Source organism: Melozone crissalis, unplaced genomic scaffold, assembly GCF_028551555.1.
Source record: "Melozone crissalis strain CALT ecotype California unplaced genomic scaffold, PUWL_Pcris_2 ptg000251l_1, whole genome shotgun sequence".
NCBI classification, from domain to species: domain Eukaryota; kingdom Metazoa; phylum Chordata; class Aves; order Passeriformes; family Passerellidae; genus Melozone; species Melozone crissalis.
The window spans coordinates 1,175,983-1,191,114 of record NW_026536010.1 but is presented as its reverse complement, the minus strand read 5'-3'; the positions used below and the strand labels follow the sequence as shown (position 1 = coordinate 1,191,114).

Sequence of the window (15,132 nt, the reverse complement as noted above, 5' to 3'; positions counted from 1 at the left end):
GGCTAGAGCTGGTCTGGGTGTTATTGTGATGTTTTTAGGCTGTGAAGTGTCTTCCCAGGGAAGGGAGCTTTACCTGAGAGCCAGGCAAAGGTGGAGAAGCCTGTGGTGGTCACTGAGCACCATCATGGGGCCCCTTTGCTGGTGTACAGTGGAAACAAGCTGGATTCAGCAGGGGGCTGTTCCTGTGAACTCCAGGAGCTGCAGTTCAAGGTGTTTGGAGCAGGACATCTCCACCTCCATTCCACACGAGCTGAGCTCCAGCAGGGACAGGCAGTGAGGGCTGCTGTGCAGATGAAACCATAAACTGAGGTAGTTAGCCAGGCTCTGCCCAGATTCAAACCCAGGGAGCCATCCCAGTTACAGCCTGAAGGACATCTCGAGAGGGCATTGCAGGGTTGGAGGTTTCTGTGCTCAGCCCTGGACTGCTGCAGACTCACTGAAGACTTTCAGCTCCCAGTTTGACTCTCCCTGTCTCACCTGTTTTTTTTTTTTTGCCATGTTGACACTTGGGTGGTTGTTGACAACCTGATTTTGCTTTCCCTGCTAGTGGTGCTGGAGAGCAGAGCTGGTGGAGTCCATGATCTCTGCAGATGTGTCCAGAGATGCAGCACAGACAGGCCAGGAGAGCTGCCAGCACAGAGAAGCTTTTGCAGGGACAATGGCAGGATTTGGTCTTCATTTTAAGGCAGGTTTTTTTAAACACATTTTGTTTTGATCAGTTCAGATTTGCTGCCCCAGCAAACACATCCAAACCAGGTGTACAAAGCCTCCCATGCATGCAGGATGTGCTGTGGGTGTTGGGAAGAGGCTGCTCAGAGCAGCTGTGGCTGCCCTGGATCCCTGGCAGTGCCCAAGGCCAGGCTGGGTGAGGCTCAGAGCACCCTGGCACAGTGGGAGGTGTCCCTGCCATGGCAGGGGTGGGAGTGGAATGATCTTTAAGGCCCCTCCACACCCAAACTATGCCAGGATTCAATGATTCTGATCCAATCTCCCCCTCAGAAGCAAAAGCTCTGCGACAATCTGGGATGTTCCTGGTGAGCAGCAGGGCTGGGAAGGAAGGCTGGCCCTGCACTGGGACATCACCTCCTCCCTGTGCATCCAGCTGGGATAAATCTGAGTGCTGCCTTCCCTCACCCTGCCTGGGGAGGCTGCTCAGGGTGGGCTCAGGGTGGGGTTTCTCTCTGTTCCCAGCACAGAGGGGAGGTGAGGCTTTCCTGGGGCAAAGGCTTTTCTAAGGAAACCTCCTGCTGCAAACAGAGCCTCGCACGTGGTGCTGCCCTGGGGCTGCTGCCAGCACACTGTGACACTGATGTGACCAGGGAGCATCCAGGGGAGGGTCCTGGGCAGCAGAGCCTCTCCTGGCACAAGTGGCAGCAGCTGTTTGCCAGGGGCAGCCTGACCCAGAGATCTGGGGGGATAAATCTGTGTGTGTGTTTGTCTGGGTCCCTGCCTTCCACCTCCCCTGCCTTGCTCACAGGTGGTTTCCAGGCCTGGAATGCCCGTTCAGGCACTGGGAAAAGCACAACAAATGTGTTGGAAAGGTGACTGGAAAAGCAGGACGTGGTAAAGAGGCTGATTTCTGTCCCGGGGTGGTGGCTGGGGGTGTGGTGTGCACAGCTGGCTCTCACCCACACATCTGCAGCACCACTGCCCAGGGAGGCGAGCCAAGGAAAGCTCCAGTGGGCATTGGGGAGGGCAGGGCTGGCCCTGGGAGCACAGGGTGGGTGCCAGGAGCACACCCTCAGCTCTGGCCTGTGCTGGAGCCACTGCCCTCAGCCCTGGTCTGCCCCAGCAGAAATCACAGCCTTTGGTTGGGAAAATCCCACCTTTGGGCAGCTGGGTAAGTAAAGAACCCTAAGCAGTCCCTGCCCAGCACCCTGAGGTGTTTGCCCTGAGCGTGGAGGTGGCAGCACAGAATCCCCAGCAGCACACAGAGACTCAGAAGGGTTTTCTGGGCTGGCTCCTCTCCGTTGTGGCTGTGGGACCATCCAGGACTGCCCCTCAGGCAGGGAGCTGGGCTGCCCCAAATCAGTCCAAATAACCCTGGGGCAGAGGGGCCAGGCTCTGCCTTGTCTCTGCTCCTCCATCCCTGGCTGCAGATTGCTGCAATATCTGCCAGTGAGTCCTGGGGCTGCTACCTGGGGGCTGTTGTGGGCAGCTGTTTGCTGCTTTGGAATTTGACTTTGCAAAATTTTGCTTTTTCTCTCCCAATGTGGAGGGTGGAGCCGCCAGCCGGGTTTGGCCACTGACCTGCTGGCCCAGGTGCCTCCAGCAGGGATGACAGAGCACGGGGCTGTCTCTTTAAGGCAGAAACGGGAACTCTCTGGCTGCCACTTTGTGGAGTTTAGCCCAGATCCCTGTTTTCATTAGCGCTTCCATTCCATCTCCTCCTCTCCCCCCCAGCCCCACCTCCTCGATCGGCATTTCTGCATCCTTTGTGCGCATCCAGAGCAGCAGGTGAAAGTCGGGCTGGCACCTGCACACACCCACTGCCACCGCTCCCTGTGGGCTGGACGCTGCTGTGCCGCGGCAGAGATCCCTTCCACAGCCCGCATCTTCCTCCTCCCGGGCGGGCTCGGCCGGGAGCATCCCGGTCCTCCTCGCCCGAGGCTGCTCTGCCGCTCCCGACGCTCCGGCTGCAGCAGCGGAGGAGCTCCGGGACCCCGGGCACAGAGCTCTGCAGGGCGCGCAGCCCAGCCGGGGGGCGGCAGCTGAGCCTCGGGGGGCCGGAGCTTCCCCAGCATCTGGAGCATCCTGGAGTGCAGAGCATCCCCAGCTGCTTTCCCAGCAGCCCTGGCACCTGGGATATCCTGGCATGCAGAGCATCCCCAGCAGCTGAAGTGCAGAGCATCCAGAGCATCTCGGTGCTGTATTGTTCCTTGGTCCGGTGCATCCAGAGCATCAGGGTATCCAGAGCATCCTGCCATCCCTGGCACCTTGGGAACTCTGCCTTCCAGCTCGTCCCCAGCATCCAGAAGCAGCATCCAGAGACATCCCAGAGCAGGGGGATTTACAGGAACTGCTGTGAGTAATGGGGAGGGAACCTTGGTGCTGCTGATCGGCTCCTGGGAATGTCACCCTGCCCTGAGTGCCAGTGAGGAGAGACAGTGGGGGAAGAGAGGGAGAGGAGGAGAGGAGAAGGGAGGACAGACACAGAGCAGAGAGATGATCCTCCTTCCCCAGCCCCGGTGATGATCACGTAGCACGGGCCACGCTGGAGAAGGTGCCCAGCCCAGAGCCAGCCCTGCCCCCGGCTCCTCATGGAGGGGGACCTGGGGGCCCCCAATGCCAGCGTGCTGGGAGAGCACTCCCTGCTCGTGGGCAGCAGCTGGGTGGCCGCCTTCCTCTGCTTCATCATCCTGCTGACCACGGCGGGCAACTTCCTCCTCATCCTCCTCATCGTCAGCCAGCGCTCCCTCCGCAACACCTCCAACTACTTCCTGGTGTCCCTGTTCATGTCGGACCTGATGGTGGGGCTGGTGGTGATGCCCCCGGCCATGCTCAACCAGCTCTACGGCCGCTGGGTGCTGCGGGGGGACTTCTGCTCCCTCTGGGCCTCCTTCGACGTCATGTGCTGCAGCGCCTCCATCCTCAACCTGTGCCTCATCAGCCTGGACAGGTACCTGCTCATCACGTCCCCGCTGCGCTACAAGCTGCGCATGACGTCCTGCCGGGCGCTGGCGCTCGTCCTGGCCGCCTGGGCCTTGGCCGCGCTGGCCTCCTTCCTGCCCATCAAGATGGGCTGGCACGAGCTGGAGTTCCAGGTGCAGCCCCTGAACGTCACGGGGGGCCGGGGGGACGAGGAGCAGTGCCGGCTGCTGGTCAGCCTGCCCTACGCCCTGGTGGCCTCCTGCCTCACCTTCTTCCTGCCCTCCGCCGCCATCTCCTTCACCTACTGCCGCATCCTGCTGGCGGCGCGCAAGCAGGCCGTGCAGGTGGCCTCCCTGGCCTCCAACGTGGCCACTGCTGACGAGGCCACGCCGCAGGTAAGGAGCCCACAGGGATGTGATGCCTCTGGCAGATCCCACAGTTTGGGTGCCTGGGCTGTTTGTGCCTCCTGGATGGCCTCGGGGCCGGAGCCAGCTTTGACACCTGCAGGGAGGGAGATTTTGGGCAACATCCACCTCCCTGACATCCTCTGAGGTGCCCCGTGCCTTGTCCCAGCAATGGAGAGCTCTGAGACTGCTCATGAGCACAGAAAGAGCGTGAGCAGAAGCAGAGAAATAAATAAGATTCCGGCAAAAATGCTCAGCAGTGCAAAATAAGCGCAGTTTCCCCCCTCTCTTGGCTGGCGTCATCCCCGAGGGGTTTAATCTTATCTGACTTTCCACTCATAAATCTTGGCCGTGGTGGGTGTGAGACATACGGGGGAGAAGGATTTTAACTAATAGCAAATGCCAGATTCCCAAGAGCACCTTATTTTGAACAGAAGCTTCTATTTTTGTTACCTGCTCTATAACAGGAGCTGCCAAAGCCCTCCTCGTGTGCTCGCCGGTGGAACCGGAGTGTGTGGGTTTTATAACAAAAACGTGGCTGCACTTGTTTGTATTTCTCCAGGAGAAGGTAATTGCCACTAAATCTAACAGCTTTAATTCCCTGTAATAGGCTTTATTGACCTCATATCCTACAGGGAAAAGGCAAACTTAATTGCCTTTAAATACCTTGATTGAGTTTATTCTCTCCAAGAGCAGAGCCAGGACTCCGGCCAGCTCTCCCACACGTGATAAGCTGCACCAGACGGTCAAAAGGAAAAGGAGAATTAAAGAATAAACACACAATATCATAAAGTGTTTATTTCCTCGCAGGATGCCAGGTTTTTGGACTTCACAGAATCAGGGGATGTTCAGGGCTTTGCTGTGCCATGCAAGAGCAGCATCCATCCCCCTGTCATTCAGCTGAGGCCAAAAAGCTTCCTTGAGGACCCAAATTGGCTGAGGAACAAGGTGTCAGCCAGGAACCCTCAGATTAATCTTTTAAGCTTTTCTATCTTCATCTAATTTTAGAGATTTTTGTTCTCTTTTTGGGCTGGAAGCTGAGTTGCAACAGGGTATCATTTAATTCCAGGGGAGGGCTGAGATAATCACTTAATTTTAGATTGCAGGAGGGGACGGGGGGCTGGGTTATGGTGTTTGGAGGCTGAAATGCTTCATGTCCTCCTTTTAAAACCATAATTAGTTTGCTGCTGTAATCAGCAGCTGGAGCTGCCTGTTTAGGACAGGCTTTATCCTCACATGGACTGAGCTGGGTTTTTCTCTAAAGAGTAGCCTAATGACAAACACACTATTTTACAGTAAATAAAATCATACCCTCAGTGTTGAGGGTTTCTGTTGCTTCCCCTTCCTAATTTATGCTTCAGGGCTCGCGGTGTGTGCCCAGCTCATGGTGTCTGCAAAGCCCTGAACAGAGAAGGGAATTACTGGCAGGGGTTTTGCAGGATCTGGAGCACCAAATGCCACTTTTGTTGAGCAGAGGGCAGTGCTGGTGCCAGGGAGAGCTGCCCACCCCTGCCTGTCTCTGACTGCAGGTCCCACGCGCCCCAAGCCAGCCCCTGGCTGGCAGTGAGAGCAGGAGGTTCACCAACAAGCACAGCAAGAAGGCTCTGAAGGCCAGCCTGACCCTGGGCATCCTCCTGGGCATGTTCTTCGTGGCTTGGCTGCCCTTCTTCGTCACCAACGTAGCTCAGGTAAGAGCCTGTGGGGGCTTGATGTCGGATTTCCAGAAGTTTTCCCTTTGGAATCCAGCTGGGTTCAACTGGAGGCACCAGAAGGTCTTGCTGGACTTCAGGGACCAAGGATGCAATTCCCCAGGGAGCAACAGCAAGGAAAAAGCCCTTCAAAAGGGATTTGAAGGTTTCCTCTGAAAGGGGAATGTTGGTGTGCCTGGGAAACCCCTCTGGGTTGGTGAAAAAGACCCGCAGGTCCTCAGATTAGGCTTAACCCTGAGCCAGGCAGTCCTGTCTGGATAAATCAGTCCCTCCTGGACACAGAGTGCCCGGATACCCACGCTGCTGCTCAAAGCCGTGGCTACCTTTGGCAAGCCAAGTGATTTTCAGCTCTTTAGTGGTTATCAGCTCTCTTAGGATTTCAGCTCGTGCTTGTCAAAAGTGCCAGAGGGCTGGGGGTAGAAGCAGAGAGAGAGAGGAGGAGGAGGGTCCTGGTGGTTCCACAGTGATGGTTTTTTGGGGTGTCTGTGAAGGGTTCCAGTGACAGCTCCTCTTCTCCTGAACAGGCTAAAACAGCCCCTTTTTGTAGGGTAAAGGGGGATCCAAACTTGCCTAATAGTAGGGGTTAGGGGAAAAGTGGCCTGTGGGGATACAGAGATAAGCTAGGGTTCAAGAGGCAGAAGACAGGAGCTTATTTTGGTGTCTCAGCAGTTCCTACTGTTAAATCTCAGCACTCCATGGGGGCCTAGCCAGCTCCATGGAGTCTGCTACAGGCTGGGGCTGAGGTGGGAGGCTGCTGATCCCTGCTGTGTCCCCCAGGCAGTTTGTGACTGTGTCCCGGCCGGATTCTTCGATGTGCTCACCTGGCTGGGCTACTGCAACAGCACCATGAACCCCATCATCTACCCGCTCTTCATGAGGGACTTCAAGAGGGCCATGGGCAAATTCCTGCCCTGCTGCCGGCGCCCGGCGGAGCCGCGGCCCAGCGCCATCTCCCTGTCCATGAGGAACTCCAACAGCGCGGCCCGCGCCGCCACCTCCCTCAAGAACGTGCTCACCCTGCAGGCGGAGACCGACTCCATGGACTCCGGGGCTCCGGGCAGCGAGCCCAGGCTGCCCCCGGCGCCGCGGGGCCCCGGGGCCCGCTCCGTCAGCCTCTGGGACACGGAGCCCCCGGGCACGGAGCTCAGCACCCCCGTGGCCTGAGCGGGCACACGCGGCTCCGTGCGACAGGAGCGATCCCAGGGCCCAACACAAACCCTGAGGGAGCTGATTTGCCACAAGCCATCTCCCCAGATCCCTGTTCCGGCACACGGTGCAGCTCATGGAGGGGATGGTGGCCACGGCACTATCACAAGGAGCCCGTGGCCTGAGCGGGCACACACAGCTCTGTGTGACAGGAAGGATCCCAGGGCCCAACACAAACCCTGAGGGAGCTGATTTGCCACAAGCCATCTCCCCAGATCCCTGGTCCGGCACACGGTGCAGCTCATGGAGGGGATGGTGGCCCCGGCACTGTCACAGGGAGGATCAAACCCTGCAAAGCCAGGTGTGGCTGCTGAATCAACCTGCTTTGTCTCTCTCTCTTTCATCCCTCCTGTGCTCACCATCACCATGCTCTAACCCCTCCTGTGGCCTTTCCATCTCTGGTGAGTCTGAACCTCGGATTCCAGACCCTGTGTCCCCCTAACCTCAAGCCAAGGCTTGGCTGTGCACACACAGAGCTCAGCAGATCTCGTCCAAGTGCACTGGGGGGAGTGGTGGAAAAACATCCTGTGGCTCATGGGCAAGAGGTTTGGAGCTGCTTCAGCAGGAACACTGAGGTTTGGGGCTGCTTCAGCCCATGAACATCACATCTTCCTGGAGCTGGGGCTGGATCTGCTGCCCAGAGCTGGGGCTGGATCTCCTGCCTGGAGCTGGGGCTGGATCTCCTGCCTGGAGCTGGGGCTGGATCTCCTCCCTGGAGCTGGGGCTGGATCTCCTCCTTGGAGCTGGGGCTGATCTCCTGCCTGGAGCTGGGGCTGGATCTCCTCCCTGGAGCTGGGGCTGGATCTCCTCCTTGGAGCTGGGGCTGGATCTCCTGCCTGGAGCTAGGGCTGGATCTCCTCCTTGGAGCTGGGGCTGATCTCCTCCCTGGAGCTGGGGCTGGATCTCCTCCTTGGAGCTGGGGCTGGATCTCCTCCTTGGAGCTGGGGCTGGATCTCCTCCCCGGAGCTGGGGCTGGATCTCCTCCTTGGAGCTGGGGCTGATCTCCTCCCCGGAGCTGGGGCTGGATCTCCTCCTGGAGCTGGGGCTGGATCTCCTGCCTGGAGCTGTGTGTGTCTCAGGTTGCTGTCACACAGCACACTCCAGCTCAGCACACAGCCGTGGTTTGTCACGCAGAGCTGCACTGTGGGGGCTGAGCTTGGTGCAGAATGTCCAACACTGATGTCTGGGTGTTCAGTGGGGGTGTGGGGTGCGACTCACGGTGCCTCCATGCGTGTCTCGCAGTGCCAATGGGATCAGCTCCATCCCACAGCTGCCCACTCCTGGCACAGGACCCTTCCCTCTGACAATCCATCACATCCTTGATGATGCAGTTAGAAAATACACTTTTTCCCCTCCTTCAGATGAGAATCTAAAGGAAAATTGTATTTTAAATGACAATGCCAGCCCCCTCCCAGAGCCATAATCAGAGTAAATGTGACAAGTGGGCGCTTCAAAAAATCAGTAAAAGAAATTATTTTAATAAATTCTTTTTCAAGTGCCTTTGGGCTGGCAGTTGGCTGCTGTGCCCTCCCTGGACCCTTCACTCCAAGCCTTCTGCCTAATTCCAAGACTGTTCTCCTGGAACTCCCTGATACCCAAATGGACACAGAGCATCCCTGGATACAGGATGCTGGAAGAAGCCAGGCCACTTTCAGTTTTCTTTCCATGTTGCCCACAGGTGTTCCAGAACTGAACTGCAGTTTGTATGACCAACCCAGCATTTCTTTGCCACAGATCCCTTGGGATGAGTGACCAGGACACACCGAGGGCCAAGCACAGGCTCAAACCTCAAACTGTTCAATGCATTTTGCCACAGATGGAGCTTGGGGCTGGTGTGGAGCACCCAGATCAAGATATGCATCTTTCCACAATGGCTTTATATAAATACAAGCTTGGACTACAACCTGAGTTAAAAAGGAGCAGAAAAAGGTACTGTGGAGTCTGGAAGTTTGTTAGGCACCAAATCAGCCTTGGGAGATGGACAGAGAGAGAGGGACAGTCACCTCTTCAAGCCAAATGTTCAAAAGCAATAATTCCTCCCTGTCTCATGCAGGCAGTTCTGTGTGATTGGGTGTTTGCTTGTGGACAAAGCCTCGGATGAGCAGAGAATCGCATCCCAGCCCTGCAGCACCAACAGCAGCTGGCTGATCAGCCCCATCCCTGTGGGATCCCACAGCCAGGCCCTCCCATCTCCGCAGCAAGGCACCCCCCAGGGCAGAGCTGGGCAGGTCTGAGCCCCTGGGATGATGGATTTAGGGACAGGAATTGCCAGGCACTGCATCCAGACCACGGTGCTTTGCTGGGTCACAGCATCACCCCCAAACCCAGCCAGGTCTGACTCCACGAGGAATGATCTGCAGGTAAGGTCTGCAGGAAGCTGGGAATGGGAGGGGGATTAACAAGGCTGTTGGGTCAGTGGGGAGGAGGAGGGAGAGAACCTTGTGTGAACCAAAATTGGAAGGTGCAATCCCAGTATTTCCCCTCTCATGAGTCAACAGGACCCCCAGATGGGGGTGGAAGAGTTTGAACCCTCCCTTGTGGCAAAGCACAAAACCCCAGAGGGGGGTTACCCTCCTGCCTGATGCACTTCCCTGGGCTCAGCAGCAACACTGGCCAGAAAAGGGGCTTTTGTGGAAGATGTGGATCATTCCCACATCTTCTACATGATCCACATGATCCACATGATCCACATGATGTGGATCATTCTGGAGCTGTGCTGGCAGGGAATGTAGGGCTGGGTCCTTCCCTCTGCTCTGAGACTGGGGATGAAGAGAGTGGAGCCAACTCACTTTTATGGAAGGAGGCAGAAATCAAACAGATCCATGTTTATCCTGTGCCAAGTATTGGTTTTATTCTAAGCCAATTAAAAATATGTCTGGATGGAGCTTTTAAGGCTGGAGATGTCTGTGGGACACAAAAGGAAAGTCTCAGTGGGTTGCTGGCTTGGAGAACCTGGGATTTTCATAAACCATCCAAAACCCCCTTGGTTTTCCCCCAGGGTCCCAAACATGTTTCTAACAGGGCCTCCAACACCCACAACCTCAGCCTGGAGACAGGGAAACCATTTTGGAGATGGGACAGTGCCTGAGGCCTGGCAGCAAACCTGCAGCAGGCAGGGAAGGAAGCCTGGCAGCCCCAGCCTTTCCCCTCTGGGTCAGCAGAGCTGGAGAGCAGATCCACATCTGTCCAGAGTGGGGCAGGTAGAGCCTGGAACAACCCTGAGATCCTCAAACCAGACTCATCTCCAGTGGAGAAATGGTTTTAATTTCCTATAATGAACCCTTCTCTGTGAAAGGTTTAAAATCCCCTCGGAGCCACCTGCTTCCCCCAGTCACAGCAGGGACACGGTGCCGAGGGGCGCAGCTGCTTCCTGCGAGGATTTGGATGGGATCTGGCTCGGATTCCTTGGAGCAGGGCGGGCTGAGGCAGGAATGTGCCCTGTCCCGCCTCGGGGCGGTGCCGAGGGCGGCTGCTCCGAGCCTCTGATCCGGTGCCACGGCAGTGCCACACTTCGCTCCGGAGGGGCTGCAAACTGCAGCTGCAGCTCCATCCTCTGGGAATCCCGGAGCCACGGATGTGCTGACAGCGGGTTTTGTGCTGGCTGAGCTGCTCTGCCCTAGTTTGCTCCCTTCCCCACTGCCTGGTCCTTGCTGTCTGTGCTGTGTGAGCACTGTGGGCAGGGAGCAGAGGGCTCTCCCAGGGCAGAGCCGGAGGAATTCTGTCGGTGAGCACTCCCAGCCTCATCCTCCTCCTCTTTCCTGGTGTTTTCCTCTCCCTGAGCCTCGCTGCCAGCTGCCCGCTGGGATTTCTTGGCTTGAGGGGAAAACAGACTGCCACTGCGCCTCTCCTCCAGCTGGCAGTCCTTGGTTTTAATGCCCACGGCTTTTAGGATGGTGTCCATCTGCTTCATGTAGTCCAGGTGGCCGTTTACCTGCAGGGAACAAGGATCCTGTGAGGGGGAACCTGTGACGGTGGTCACAAGGGGTTTTCAGGGTGAGAGATAGATGAGAATGTTGACCTCATGTTCAGAAGGCTTGATTTATTATTTTTATGATATATATTACATTATAACTATACTAAAAAGAAATAGAAGGAAGGCTGGCTAAGCTAAGAATAGAAAAGGATGATAACAAAGTTCTGTGTCTCAGTAGAGAGTGAGGCCCAGCTCTGCTGTGAGTGGTCAGTAAATCCAAACATCCACAGGAGACCAATTCCAGATCCACCTGTTGCATTCCACAGCAGCAGATAACCATTGTTTACACTTTGTTGCTGAGGCCACAGCTTCTCAGAAGGGGGAAAAATCCCAAGAAAGGATTTTTCACAAAAGATGTCTGTGACAGGAACCCACAGGGATCCAGCTCAGCCAAGCCCTTCATCCCAACAGCCACCACCACAGAGAGACTTGGGTTTGGCTCTGACACATGGAAAGAATGAGGCTGGGAAAAATCACAGAATCATGGAATTGTTAAGGTTGGAAAAGATGTTTATGGCAGTCAAGTCCATCATGCTGAGGCCACCACTAACCCATGTCCTGAAGTGCCACAGTAATGTGTTTTTTGAACATTTCCAGGAGTGGTGGGATCACCACTGCGTAAGTGTCCATCGACCAGCCTGAAGTGGCTGCAGAGTTTGGGGCACACTCTGGTGCTGGATGAGTTTTCCTCTGAGAGGTTTAAAAGCTTTTCCACCCCCCAAATCCTGGGTGCCAGGGGGGTAAAGGAGGAGCTCTGCCATGGGGAGAGACACCCAGGCAGGAGAGTTCTCTCAGCTCAGTTGCCTGCTCTTGCAAAAGGTGTCCTCCAGGTGCCTCAGCTCCCTTGCAAAAGCCAAGATTATCTTATTTAAATTAAGACAGAGTCATTAAAGCTCACACAACTCCCAAGCTGAGGAATTGCACTGATCCATCCTGCCCTGTATAAAACTGGGAGCCCAAGAGTTATGGGCTCATATACCAATTAAAGGTCAACGGTATGTGTAAAAACTCAGACAGTTTTATTGTAAAATGAATTCCACGACAAGACAACCCCTTCTGAGATGGATGTTGGAAAGTTTCCTTCCAATCAGGGCACAGGAGGAGAGGAAATCTCTGCATGTGATTGTTCTTGATGCTAAAGGCCACGTGGCTGGAGAGGCTGAAATTCCTTCCCCATTCCAGGTGTCCCAAGTGCTGATGTACCAACAGCATCCCCAGATACTTCAGCCTCTCTGGTAAATCCAATTTTGAGCAGTTTAAACCTTCCTGACCCAGAGATTTGTCTTGGCTTTTTATTTTCCCAAATCTTGCTGGTAATTAGGAATTTCCATGGCAGGGAATACCCATAACCTCAGTCCCAGGATTCCTGCTTCTCAACACAGGGGTGACACCCCCAGGAAGGGATGATGATGGTAAGAGCTTTTCACAGAGCTCTGTACAGCCCCCAGCCCTGGGCCCTCTGCTCATCTCCTGCCTGGTGCCAGAGCAATCCTTCAGCTGCCCCTGGATCCCTGGCAGTGCCCAAGGCCAGGTTGGACAGGGCTTGGAGCAACCTGGGATCATGGAAGGTGTCCCTGCCATGGCAGGGGGTGGCACTGGATGGGCTTTAAGGTCCCTCCCAACCCAAACCACAGTGGGATTCAGGGCTGTGCCAGCACCAGGGTTCCAGCACAGCTCTCCCAAAGATAAAAAGAACCTTTTCCCCACAGATCCAACCCCCTGAGCTGTTTGTGTGAAGCAGCTTTGGAGGGGCACATTTGGCTGCACTGAGAGCTTGGGGCAAACGGAAGGATTTAATCAGCACATCAGGAATACAAATATGTGACTTGAATCTGTCCAGATGGCTCAACGGGCTCTGGATGTTTTGAACAGATTAGTTAATTAAAATAATTAACCATGGAAGGGCTGGGAGCTGTAGAAAAGCACAACCCTTTTACTTCTCACTCAGGGGGCTGTAGGAAGGAATGAGCACAGCCTTGGGCAAAGTGGGCAGAGACAGGAAGGAACTGGAGTTACTGGGAGCAGGGGCTGAAGGCTCTTGGTTTGCTGCACTCAGAACCTCTCCAGTGACACCATCTGCCTGCCCTGCCTTGGGAATGATCAGCCTGCTGTTACTGACTCATTAGTCAGACACAACAAATTTCCTCTGCCACCCTAAGGACTGATTTTCATTACTCCTCAGTATCCAGCAGCTTCCACTAAAACAACAGGGAATTCCTCTTCCCTGAGGTGTGAGCCATTCTGAGGAGCTCGTGCAGCTGAAAGAAAAGCTGAGACCTCCTGAGAGTCTGTCCCTCTTGCAGCTCTGCTCAACCTCTTCCAAGGACACTCACTGCTGTCTCCGGGATAGCAGAGGAGAGGATTCCATAAAGCTGGACCAGAGCAGCCCCTGAGAAGTGTGAGAGGAGGGAGGACTCTTCTCTGCTGCACTGAGCCACCAGCAAAAGAGCAGCAAAGAAACTGCCTTGCCTCTTTAAAGCCATCCTGGTGGGAAACCCAGCAATCCCAGCTCACTAAAGCCTGTTTTCATCTTCAGTCTGAAAGCCTGAATTCCTCTGCTGGGCAGGTGGTGCTGGAGATGGGAGGGGAACACCGACGACATTGTCAATAAAAACTTAAAAGGCAAACAAAGAACTACATTTATATTTGTCAGAACAAAGTGCAGGGGGAATTTAGGACAAAAGGAAGTGTGCTTGGCACCAGAGCAAATACATTTTTGCTTGTTTTAAGGAATGCAGTGGGGTGGATTTATTGGGATTGTTTAGGTGACTTGCCCCAGACATATTTGGTTGACTGATCCCATTTGACTTTATGGTTGTTTTGACTCACTGGGAGCCACGAGCCAGCTGCCTCTGGCACTGCTGCTGCAGGACCCCAGTGCCACACCAGGGACCTCCAGGGGACAGAGCTGATGGGGATCCACCAGCCAGTCAGCTCAGCATGTCTGGAAAGGTTTTTAAGTCCAAATCCACCCAAAAGTATCAAAAAAGTCCCTGAGAACAATCAGTTGTGACGATTAAACTGCCAGAGCAGTGTTGCTGTTGGATACAGAGGATTAAGAATTCTGGTTTCTCCCTGGTTTCACTGCCAGGAACCCAGTGTGTCCTGGAGTGGGTGCTGCCAAGGGAGGGGCAGGAGCAGGGCAAGGAGAGAGGAGACATTGCCCAGAATGCCAAGGGAAGGGCAGAGGAGAGAGGAGACATTCCCCATGATCCTGGGACTCCACTGACTCAGGGACAGGCACGACTCAGTCACAACACTGATACCACAAGACTGATACCACAACACTGATATCACAGCACTGATGTCACAACAATGACGTCAGGGACAAGCTCAGTACAGCATGATAACGCTTCATTGCTCACTCCAGACTCAAGAATCTTCAGCTCCCATCTAGTGCCCTTCAATAAAAGCTCCTCCACCCATCCCAAGCAGCCAGCACAGGAGAGCACATGGCTCCAAACGCTCTGCAGGGCTGTGGAACTGCCAGAGCTCAGCTGAGTGTCCCTCACCCCTCTGCTCCCTGTGGGCAGGGCAGCTCAGCTGGGCCTTCCTCCTGCTCCCCCTCACCAAACCCCCCTGGATTCACAGGGAATCACTGTGGAGGCAGCAGTGTGCTGGGGAATGCACAGGTCACTCATACACCCGAGAATTTCACTGCTTTGATGTGTTTTCAGCCCATCAAATCCTCCACAGAGCAACCTTGTTCCACAGCAAAAGATCCTCTTTAAGTTCAAACACTTCTGCAGAGCTTGGTTATTTCAGCAGGAGCAGCAACAACCTTGGGGGGGATCCTTCAGGACTCCCTTTTGGCTAACACTGTCTGTCTTCATAGCAAATGGTATTTTATGGGGGCTGAAGGAGTTCCTGGAGTGAGCTGAAGGTTCTGGAGCTCAGTGGATAATCACAGCTCACCTCCCAGGAGCCCTCACCTGCCCTGGGTGCCACACTCAGAGTGACACAAAGGGCACAGCCAGCTCAGCCCCTCAGGTGTTGCTATTTTCCACTCTCCCTTTCCCAAAGCTACAGTGAAGGTGATGTCCAGGACAAGCACTGGGGTCCAGCCCTGCTCTGAACTGAGCTGCCAGGTCTGGGAGCTGTTGGTGCAGAAGGGAAGAAGCTCAGATGTCCCTGCTGCTTCCCAAAAACTCCTCAGTTCTGTTTGCTGCCTCAGAACCCACACAGCCCAAGTGGTGGCACAGGCTGATGGACTGCAGGCTCTGCCAGGCTGTCCCTCAAACTCCAGTCA

At 55.2% G+C, this 15,132-nt stretch overlaps 2 protein-coding genes and 1 long non-coding RNA gene across 4 annotated transcripts in view; 2 read left to right on the top strand and 1 right to left on the bottom strand.

Annotated features, from left to right (window-relative positions):
- The first annotated feature begins 2,792 nt into the window (after positions 1–2,792).
- HTR6 (5-hydroxytryptamine receptor 6) lies at positions 2,793–6,984 on the top strand. The gene is made up of 3 exons (XM_054294472.1): positions 2,793–3,986; positions 5,525–5,683; positions 6,482–6,984. The coding sequence occupies exons 1-3, from the start codon at positions 3,261–3,263 to the stop codon at positions 6,866–6,868; spliced, it is 1,272 nt and encodes a 423-aa protein (XP_054150447.1). The 5' UTR covers positions 2,793–3,260; the 3' UTR covers positions 6,869–6,984.
- Positions 6,985–7,068: 84 nt separating this feature from the next.
- Positions 7,069–15,132, top strand: part of LOC128949606 (uncharacterized) — a 39,344-nt gene continuing 31,280 nt past the window's right edge. The window contains exons 1-2 of one of the 2 annotated variants that reach the window (XR_008484221.1): positions 7,069–7,311; positions 8,589–9,270. This is a non-coding gene — a long non-coding RNA (uncharacterized LOC128949606). Of the gene's footprint in view, positions 7,312–8,356; positions 9,271–15,132 lie in introns of those variants that run through there. The other variant, XR_008484220.1, reaches the window with a different exon arrangement.
- TMCO4 (transmembrane and coiled-coil domains 4) overlaps positions 9,905–15,132 on the bottom strand; it is a 37,512-nt gene continuing 32,284 nt past the window's right edge. Inside the window, exon 13 of the mRNA XM_054294469.1 lies at positions 9,905–10,841. Within this exon, the coding sequence (XP_054150444.1) occupies positions 10,527–10,841 (315 nt within the window). The 3' untranslated portion in view covers positions 9,905–10,526. The remainder of the gene's footprint in view (positions 10,842–15,132) is intronic.

What these genes read in the sequence shown, in the direction of transcription:
- HTR6 (XM_054294472.1), top strand. Translation starts at nt 3,261, where the DNA reads ATGGAGGGGGACCTGGGGGCCCCCAATGCCAGCGTGCTGGGAGAGCAC. An exon ending in CTGACGAGGCCACGCCGCAG is followed by an intron (nt 3,987 to 5,524) that starts GTAAGGAGCCCA and finishes CTCTGACTGCAG; the next exon opens with GTCCCACGCGCCCCAAGCCA. An exon ending in TCGTCACCAACGTAGCTCAG is followed by an intron (nt 5,684 to 6,481) that starts GTAAGAGCCTGT and finishes TGTGTCCCCCAG; the next exon opens with GCAGTTTGTGACTGTGTCCC.